A 10,294-nucleotide genomic window follows, 5' to 3' on the forward strand; every position below is an offset into this window, starting at 1 on the left:
GTTTAAGTAAGCGAGACACTTCATATTAATCTATTAGATCAAGATGATAAACATTCTTCCTTTGCATGGATGTAGACAAATATACATAAGGATGGTTCTTTGGTTTAAGTTAAAAAAACATGTGTCTAATTGTGAAATCAAGATGTCAGAGAACTTGATGCCCTCATATGCAGAATGATTTCTCATCTTGATGAGACAATATTGTGTTTTTGGCTATTGATTTTGCTCTTCAGCCTTTTGAAGTTTCAAAGATTGATAGCTTTTAAAGAAACTATCGGAAACCAAATCAGAAACACGAAGTTAGCTAAAAAAATTGTATATTGGAATGGATCCTTTAAAAAAAGACTTCCACTCTTCATCCTTCATTTCAAAATTAGCGAGATTCTCCCATTTTCACTAATTGCTATTCAAAAACTCAATTAAATCATCTCACGCGTACTGCACATGAGGACATTTTAGTATGTGTTGACTAATGTCACCGATTTTCAAAAGGTTGTAGGCAAGTTAATTTACTTAGCGCAAATTCGCCCAGATATTTCATATGCAGTTCAATACTTGACTAATGTCACCGGTTTTCAAAATGTGCTCTCGGTATGGATATCTTTCTAAGTAAAGGTCATGGGTTAGGATTAATGCATTTGCAGACTCTGACCGGGGAAATGTCTTGAGTCGAGACGTTCGGTTACTAATTTATGTATTCTTTTGGGGAAAAAAATTTGGTTTATTGGAAAAGTAAAAAAAAAAAAAACCAAAGTTTCGTTTCGAGATCTTCAGCAGAGGCATAGTATAAGTCCATATGTGTACCTATGCCTATAGTCACAGTCCCCACCACCGTCACCGTACCCATGCTTCCAGTACCCCTAGATTATCGTGTCGTGTTCGTGTCTAGCAACTGAAGTGATCGTGTAGACATGTTAGAATAGTTTTGGGTTGAATATGATAAAAAAAGAGTAATTTACGAAAATGGCCAAGAAAATTGTTGACTTACCAAAATGGCCATCTCCTGCGTCTGTGGAGCAGCGCATCACGGTTTACGAGACAGCTTACGCGTCTGCAGGTCTGGTTGAGGCGTCCTTGATTGTAGTAGTGACACGTGTCCCAATCATTAGGAAATACTTGAAGGACGCATGGGAGACGTCTACATACTCTTTGGATGCCCTTGCGTCCTTCTGACTCATGTGATGCGCTTGGCTTTGACCCCTCCGGTCTAATGCCCTTGCGTCCTTCTGACTCTTTGGATGCGTCTGGAAGTGCCGGGATGCGTCTGAAAGTTGCAGTCATCTCCGGCGAGTTGCAGACGCCTCTAGCTCCGTCTCCGGCAACCATGGTGGCGGTTGGGATTTGGGGGTGGAGATCTGTGGATCGTTTTCCCGGAAACCTTAAAGGATGGACACAATGGCGGCCGGAAAACATGGTGGCCGTTCATGGTAGTGGAGATCCGTCGTGGTCGGCCGACTGGCCACCCTCTATCTCCGCCTTCTCCGTTTCTCTCGCTTTTCTCTTTGTGTCTCTGTGTTGCACTGTTGCAGATGTGTGTCTGTGTGAAGATGAAGAAGTTGCTGCTTCATCCATGGAATTTTATATATATTAGTAACACTTATTGTATATGAACAATCGAAAGTGAGAAAGAAAGATAATAAAAGTGACTGAAATAGCTGCATACTTTATTATTGTTCAACATGGCTATTTATAGCCTGACATAACCTACCGAATAAAAAAAGAAATAAATGATATGTTTTTGGCTGGATCCATACACGTGTCCATTTAAGATAGGAGGACGCACAAGAGGGTGATGCCCTGTTATAATGACGCATGAGTTGGCTAATTTCGTAAGTCAACTATTTTATTTTCTTGGCCATTTTCGAAAATTACTCAAAAAAAAAAAAATACATATAATGTTTAAGGGTCTAAGTTTGTAAAAAACGGGAATAATAAAGTGGCGAGAAACTCTAAAACCCTGAAACGGTTACGTGGGAGAGAAATCACATTCTCTGATCTGAGTCTCAACGGCAACGTCCGCGTCCACCGCTCCGCCGTCACGTCCACCGTCGGGAGTCTCCTCCACCGCATATCTCTTTCTCTCTCTCTGAGTTTCTCATTCACAGGTAGCTATCAACTTTCATTATCATGCAAGTTTTTTTTATGATTGTAAGTGTTTGAAACTGTATAATATCGAATCTAGGGTTCCGACTTCAGACCAATTGTTTTGAGTTTTTTGTAGTTCTGTGTTTTCATTTGAAATAACGACGGAGTTTATGGTTTTCTGGTTCTTTCTGCCTTCAGTTTGATCTCAGTTAGCACTAGGATTTGTGTTAGGCTAATTCACCAAGTTATCTGACTGATCAAGTGCGGTTTTGCGGGAATTAGGTTAGTTAGCAATGATATCTGACTGATAAATAGGGGTTTTGCGAGAATTAGGCTAGTTAGCAATGATACGTGACCGGTAAAGAGCGTTTTTGCGAGAATTAGCTAGTTAGCAATGATACGTGACCAGTAAAGAGCGGTTTTGCATGAATTAGGCTAGTTAGCAATGACATCTGACCTGTAAAGAGCGGTTTTGCGAGAATTAGGCTAGTTAGTGATATCTGACCGGTAAAGAGCGGTTTTGCGAGAATTAGGCTAGTTAGCAATGATATCTGACCTGTAAAGAGCGGTTTTGCGAGAATTAGGCTAGTTAGCAATGGTTTGTTTCTGTTTGATCTCTTGTCTGTAATCTGATGTCTTCTATTCATGTTATTTTGACAGGTTAAGGTTAATGGAAGATTCTCTTCAAAATTACTCTACAGGAACATTTTACAAAATTACTCTACAAGATCAAAATTACTCTACAGGATCATTTGTAGAGTAATTTTGATAATTACTAATAATTACGAAAATGCCACCGCGTTATTTCAGCAAAACCTTCAGTTCGTACGTTTTGTACGTTAAAGTTATTTGTATTTGATCTTTTGTCATAAATATTGGTACCAAAAGCGTTGTTATTTGTTAGGTGTCAAATATAGAATGCAAACGAACAGACTCAATACCAACTAAACATCAATATTCGTATTAATATTTGTTTTTTATTGTTTCCGATCAATGTAAGGTTTCCTCGTTCAATTACAATAGCGAGCTTCGGTATCGTAACAAGCCAAACTGATACCCACCGAAATCAAGCGGGGAATCTCACTAGTTTTTTATTTATTTAATTAATTAATTAATTCACTATATATATTGTTGTCTATGAAAGAAAGCAACAACAGCAATGAAACTGTAACCCTAGCGTTTCCTTTCTCTATCATCTGCACCCGTAACTGTAAACTCAAACTCTTCCTCTTTACTGTTTGTTTTACATGAATTCATAACTTGCGGTTACAAACGATATAGATTTGACGGTAATCTCGATCGCTGGCTTTACTGTAGTTACTAGTTTATCAGCTTTGAACTGTTGATTTTGTGTTGGAACTATAGGCATTGTTTTTGAACTTTTGGTATTAGGTTGGAACTTTGGAATATGAATTACTACTTACATTCATGTTACTGACAGATATTCGAAAGAAGAAACTTTCCGGTTAAGTATGGCAGCTGCACCTGAAGTCTTTCAACTCACACAGATTCATGAACTGTATGTGTTAGTTAGTACTTGAAGTATAGATACAATTGTATTATAGGAACATCATACCGGGAGCCTTAAAGAACAAATAGCCAAGGTATTTGAGGTCTCTTTGAAAGTTACTGTTCCTGATGAGCCAGATGTGGCTCCTCTTATAGCCGTCTGTTCCAAAAAGGAAGCTGCCGATTACCAATGGTATGCCTGCCTGCCTGCTTGCTTTCTCGTATTGTACAGTTTCCCTTTCAAGCAATATATATAGTCTTGAACATACTACTAATGCAAAACTTTTCATTACATAACAATAGCAACAATGCCATGAGCTTGTGGTCTAAAATAAAAGGCAAGGGTACAGAATTTAGAGGCCCTCAACCTGTTGGACAGGTATTTTTGTGAACTAACTAACTAACTAACATGGATCCCACACCAGTAAGTTATCTGACCTTTCTAATTTATAGGCCATAATGCGGAATCTTCCAACATCTGACATGATAGAATCATGCTCCATAGCTGGTCCTGGCTTTATAAACGTTAAGTTATCAACACAATGGATAGCCAAGGTATTTAATTATTATTTATTATTATTATTATATTTATATTTGAAAATTTCTACTTAACATTAAAATTTTGTTTCCTGCAGAGAATCCAGAATATGCTAACAGATGGCATTGACACATGGGCACCAAGGCTTTCAGTCAAAAGGGCGATAGTTGACTTTTCATCACCCAACATTGCAAAGGAAATGCATGTAGGTCATTTGAGGTCAACTATCATTGGAGACACGATAGCCCGTATGCTTGAGTATGCTAAAGTTGATGTGCTTCGCAGAAACCATGTTGGGGATTGGGGCACTCAGGTACATGCTTCTTTTGTGAATTTTTATTATTATTATAAATCTTGGGAACTAATTAAGAAGCATGTGTAAATAAATAATGCAGTTTGGAATGTTGATTGAGTTTCTCTTTGAGAAGTTCCCAGATGGGGAGGTTACTGATCAGGATATTGGAGAACTAGAGGTGAGCAGTGTTACTCTTAATTTCATAAATTACACCACTTGTGGAATCTCATTGTCATGTGAATGCTTCTAATTACATACATTCTCAATTGGTAGTTGTTCTATAAGGCATCAAAACAGAGATTTGATGGTGATGATGAATTCAAAGAGAGAGCCCGAAAGGCAGTAGTTGCTCTCCAGGTGAATTTTAATGGGTTATATGGCCCACATTATTCAGTCTATATATATATATAATATTGTCTGGTCATTTTTTTCTTGTCTGTAAATAATGAATGTTAAATTAGAGTGGCAAGGAAGAAAAGTACCAGAAAGCATGGGCACAAATCTGTGAAATAAGTCGAAGGGGTTTCGAGAAAGTGTATGAGCGTCTGGGGGTTCACCTGGAAGAAATGGTATATTCTTTTTTTTCCTTTCTCTTGATGGAGTTTATGTGTTGGACTTTAATTCTGTTCTTTCAGGGTGAAAGCTTTTATAATCCCTACATTCCTCTGGCTCTAAAGGAGCTCAATGATAAGGGTTTGATTAAAGATGACGAAGGCGCTAAGGTGATAAAAATTATTGAAGGAAAAAAGGCACTTCCTCTTGTAGCTATGGAGAAAGATGGTCGTTACAGCTATGCTTCAACAGATTTTGCAGCTCTGTGGTTAGTTTCGTAAATACTTATATCTTTACTTGCCAGGGTAGATTTGTTTGAATTATTTTCTTATTTGTTTTTCTTTGTCAATTATATGAAGGTCTCTGCTTCCTGAGGAAGAAGTCAAATGGATAATATTCGTCATTCTCCAGGTGATTTTTACATTTTTATGGCCCACAAAACCATCGCAATCAACATCCGCATTATAACTGAATTGTCTGGTCATCTTTTTCTTATATGTAAAATAATGAATAATAATTTAGAGTGGCACGGAAGAAAAGTACCAGAAGGCATGGGCACAAATCTGTGAAATAAATCGAAAGGGTTCAAAGATAGTCTACCAGCGTCAGGGGGTTCACTTGGTATATTCTTTTCCTTTTGATATAAAGTAGGAATTTATGTGTTGGGAGTTTAATTCTGTTGCTTTCAGGGTGAAAGCCTTAATAATACCTACATTCCTTTGGCTCTAGAGGAGCTCGATGATGAGGGTTTGATTGAAGATGACGAAGACGCTAAGGTGATAAAAATTATTGAAGGAAATAAGGTGCCTCCTCTTATAGTTACGAAGACAGATGGTGGTTACAACTATGCTTCAACAGATCTTGCAGCTCTCTGGTTGGTTTTCTTAAATACTTATTTGTTAGGATAGATTTGTTTGAATTTTTTTTGTGTTGCTATATGCAGGTATCGGCTTAATGAGGAAAAAGCCGAGTGGATAATATACGTCACTGATGTTGGTCAGAGAGAGCATTTTAAAAAGATCTTCGCTGTAAGTCAGCAGCTTCACACAACATAACAATCAAGAAAAAAAATGATAATATTTAATACTTGTTTTTTTTTTTTTTTTTTTTTTTTTTTTTTTTTTTTTTTTTTTTTTTTTTTTTCAGGCTGCTAAAAGTGCAGGGTGGCTTCCAGCTGATGAAAGCAAATACCCTAAAACAAGTCATGTAGGGTTTGGTCTTGTTCTTGGTGACGATGGGAAGAGATTTAGAACTCGTAGTACTGAAGTGGTAAAGTTGGTCGATTTACTCGATCAAGCTAAACGTCGTTGTAAAGAAGCTCTTGTGGAACGAGGTATACCCATAAATTGGTTTATTCATGTGAAGTCAGTCAAGAAACTGATAAAGTTTGTTAATTTTAACTTCATTAGTTAAGGTGGCTGAGTGGACTGCTGAGGAGCTTGAGCAGACGGCTGAAGCAGTTGGATATGGTGCTGTTAAGTAAGTGTGTCATGCTTTTATTATTGATATCGTGGTTATTGTGTTCACGCTATCAGCATCTATTGTTTGACTATTTGTGTTCTTAACAGGTATGCAGACCTGAAGAATAACAGATTGACCAATTACACATTCAATTATGATCAGATGCTTAATGATAAGGCATGCTTAATGATTTTCTCCCATTTCTATATGTTCAAATCTTAATTTGCAATTATGACACTGTTCTTGTTTCTTACCTGCTCATATTTTTTGATAAACAGGGTAATACTGCAGTATATCTGCTGTATGCACATGCTCGAATATGTTCGATTATCAGAAAATCTGGTAAAGACATAGAGCAGTTGAAAAGGGTAAAGAGTTTTTATTTTTATTTTGAGTTGTTGAAATAAAATATCAACTTTATGATTGGATTTAAATGTTTGTGACAGGAGGGACAAATGTTATTGCAGACGGATGATGAACGCAAGCTGGGATTGCATTTGCTCCAGTTTGCTGAGGTAAGAAACCAAAATCAAGCATCTTTGCTCTACATTAGGTGACAAATTGTGTGGGTCAACTTCTTAAGTGCTGGTCAAACAACTTCTGATTTAAATTGTTTTTCAGGCTGTCGAAGAGGCTTGCACAAATCTGTTACCAAACATTCTCTGTGAATATCTATATGATTTATCCGAGAAGTTTACAAGTTTCTACTCAGAGTGCAAGGTATACTTTACTGAAAAACTTTACAACAATTTAACATGAAATTTACGAGCTTGGGTTTAGCCTCTGGTTGAATTCGCGGACACACATTTGACCTGACGTAGTAACTAGTCGGATTTGCGGGTTAACCCTTTTTTTATCATTACAAGTGTGTTTTATGTAGCCATTTAAAAGTTAAAAGACAGACAGCATTGTCTTTTTAATTGAAACATAATTGTTTTGTAATTTTGGAGTATCATTATGATTATGCCAAAAAATTGAATACAGTGTTTTTTACACATTATTTTTTACTTAAAACATTTTCCGGCCATTTGCATGTCAACCAGCGATTATGTGTGTCTTGTTTGGGTTCATGTGTATGATATGTGTCGGGTTCGATCCGCCAACACAACCTTTTTGTTTATGTAGAATCTTGTTTACTAAATAAAAGTCATCTTGTTTTGGATTTTGGGCAGGTTGTTGGGTCTGCTGAGGAGACCAGCAGATTATTGTTGTGTGAGGCAACTGCAGTGGTGATGAGGAAATGCTTTCATCTTTTGGGCATTACTCCCGTCTACAAAATTTAATAACTAGTTTTGCAATCTGGCCCTGAAGCTCAATACACCCTTGAAGTTGTGAATGTTCGTCTTTTTCGGCCCGTATTTAACTGTAATCTTAATGTCTCTTGATATTATGTAAGACCACACGATGTGGGCGTGGAGGAGCGGTGTTTATGCCCTTCCACGTCGCACACACCACACCGTCCCCCGCGTTGTCAACGGCGTTGTTTCAAGCCCATGGAGAATCCCACCGGCCTTGTGTTTATTGGACGTTGACGTGGCGTGCGTTGGCTGGTAGCCGTTGGACCTCAACAACATAATTGAAAAAAAAGAAGATTTTTTATTTTAAAAAATAATCACCCCACCCATAAAAAAAAAAAACCTCACCATTTTCACCTCACTCTCTTCTACCGAACATTTTTATAAAATCTCATCCACACAACCACAACATTGATCCGAACAACCCGTATGGTTTTGGTGAACTACCGAACACCGCTTCGCTGCCTCAAGTGCCTCAAGGGTCTCAACCGAACCAATCACGTTTTAACGATGCGAAAATATTAGTGTACCATCATCTACTTGCCAACTTACCTTTTATGTTTCCACAACAACCGCTCACTCCTCTATCACAAACTCTTCCTACACAAGAATCCGTACTGGAAACTCAACTTACACCACCCGAATCCTGTACGCGAAGAAAATAAAACCATAAAAAGAAAACCGAGTCTGAATAGGAAAAAGCAAAAGAGGATCGTTGTGTACATCCGTGGACAAATGAAGAAGAGTTGGTGTTGACGAAAGCTTGGCTTTCGATTTCAGAGAATTCGGTTATAGGTATATATATTGTAAAAAATGTATATTATTTTGATAGGTATCAACAAATATAGTGACGATTTTCGGAACCGAATTAATGATCTTTATAACAATACTTTGGGACGAGATTTGTATCGGAAAAATGATAGTCTCTCGTCTAAGTGGCGTGAAATAAACAAAGCCATGGCCGCTTTCAACGGCCACTACAACAACCTAAAGAATAACCCAAAAAGTGGTGAAACGGACACCGCCTTGTTGACGCGTGCGATATCCTTTATATTCGCAAGGAAAAAAAGGGGTCACCTTTAAATATATTCATTGTTGGCGCATTGCGAAAAACTTGTCAAAATGGGTATGAGTACCTTTAGCGAGACAACCGTCCTTCAAAAGGTCCAAAAGTTGTTCCTCCACTAGTTGCTTGGATGCTCGTACCGACTTTGAGATCAACTTAAGCGACGATGATTTTGAAGCCAAACGACCACCGGGAAGAGATAAGTCAAGAAAGCGGGCCCAAAAATAATTTACTATGAGTGATGAAAAAAAAACCACGCTTTGATCGGCATCCAAGAAGAAGTTCACGTGTTCAACACATCCAACAAGAAAGAAACACTCAAAAAATAAAGGCTTTTAGCCTTTACGAAGAAAAGCAAAAGCGAACGGATATGAAAATACTTGCTATGAAGATCGATCACCTTGAAGGCGAAGAGCGGGAAAATACTCGTTGTGTAATCTTTTTTTTTATTTAAATTTTGTAATCGTGTTTATTATTTATATTAGTAATAATGCTATTTTTTTAAATTAATAGATAATATGTAATTATTAATAATATGTGTCACGTGTCAGATAACACCCCTTCCCATCCCTCCCTTTTTCCACCACGCCACTTTTCTGACGCGCGCTGACTTGGTGTTCACATGTCGAATCACACTCATTCTTTAATCTTTATGCCCCTCCACACAGTGTGGTCTATTTTTTTTTTTCAAGGGGGGCGCCCGCCCACCCAAGCCAAAGCCGAACTTAAGTCCTTGACCTCTATATAGTTTTCTCAACAACAGATCGACGCTAACATGTGCAATCAAGATCGACAGAGCCAAACTGACTTTTATATGTACCTAAGACCGAAAAAAACAAACCGAACCTGTACAAAACCAAACTGACTTCTATAATCGAACCTGTACAAACCGGTTTTTGCATGGATTACGTAGCTTTATTGAAATGTTGTTATTTAAATTATATATTACAATTTTTACTTTTGAATGTTTAGTAATTCATAGGTGTAGCCCAATTTTTTTTTGACCCAAATTCATTAGTTTGTACGTTTTTTTCCCCAAAACATTCAAGCCCAAATGGCAAAACCAAAAAAAAGGAAAGAAACCATCATGAAAAATAAAAGAGTTAAATTTCATTTTAGTCCCTGTGGTTTGGATCATTTTACCAGTTTGGTCCAAAGGTTTCATTTTTCACCTGTGGGTCCAAAAAGGTTTCACCGTTGCCACTTTAGTCCACTGGGTTAACTTCATCCATTTTTTCTGTTAACGATAAGGGCAATTCGGTCATTTCATATGTAATTCTGTTAACAAGAATGACAATTCGGCCATATAAAATGACCGAATTGCCTTTCTCGTTAACAGAAAAATAGATGAAGTTAACCCAGTGGACTAAAATGGCAATGGTGCAACCTTTTTGGATCCACAAGTGAAAAATGAAACCTTTGGACTAAACTCGCAAAATGACCCAAACCACAGGGACTAAAATGGCATTTAACTCAAAATAAATACTGGCAAA

The 10,294-nt window shown here is 37.5% G+C and overlaps 1 protein-coding gene across 2 annotated transcripts; it reads left to right on the forward strand.

Annotated features, from left to right (window-relative positions):
- Positions 1 to 1,926: 1,926 nt before the first annotated feature.
- Positions 1,927 to 7,830, forward strand: LOC110912046 (arginine--tRNA ligase, chloroplastic/mitochondrial). 2 transcript variants are annotated; one of them, XM_022156715.2, is made up of 21 exons: positions 1,927 to 2,105; positions 3,478 to 3,572; positions 3,651 to 3,787; positions 3,898 to 3,973; positions 4,048 to 4,149; positions 4,230 to 4,445; positions 4,528 to 4,605; positions 4,701 to 4,784; positions 4,889 to 4,996; positions 5,063 to 5,247; positions 5,339 to 5,390; positions 5,502 to 5,600; positions 5,669 to 5,853; positions 5,923 to 6,007; positions 6,126 to 6,312; positions 6,389 to 6,458; positions 6,548 to 6,617; positions 6,719 to 6,808; positions 6,887 to 6,955; positions 7,062 to 7,160; positions 7,613 to 7,830. In XM_022156715.2, the coding sequence occupies exons 2-21, from the start codon at positions 3,558 to 3,560 to the stop codon at positions 7,721 to 7,723; spliced, it is 2,118 nt and encodes a 705-aa protein (XP_022012407.1). In that variant the 5' UTR covers positions 1,927 to 2,105; positions 3,478 to 3,557; the 3' UTR covers positions 7,724 to 7,830. The 2 variants fall into 2 exon arrangements, with proteins under 2 accessions (XP_022012407.1, XP_022012406.1); XM_022156714.2 differs by having other exon boundaries at positions 3,527 to 3,572.
- Positions 7,831 to 10,294: the final 2,464 nt, after the last annotated feature.

Source organism: Helianthus annuus, chromosome 15 (assembly GCF_002127325.2).
Source record: "Helianthus annuus cultivar XRQ/B chromosome 15, HanXRQr2.0-SUNRISE, whole genome shotgun sequence".
Lineage (NCBI taxonomy): Eukaryota > Viridiplantae > Streptophyta > Magnoliopsida > Asterales > Asteraceae > Helianthus > Helianthus annuus.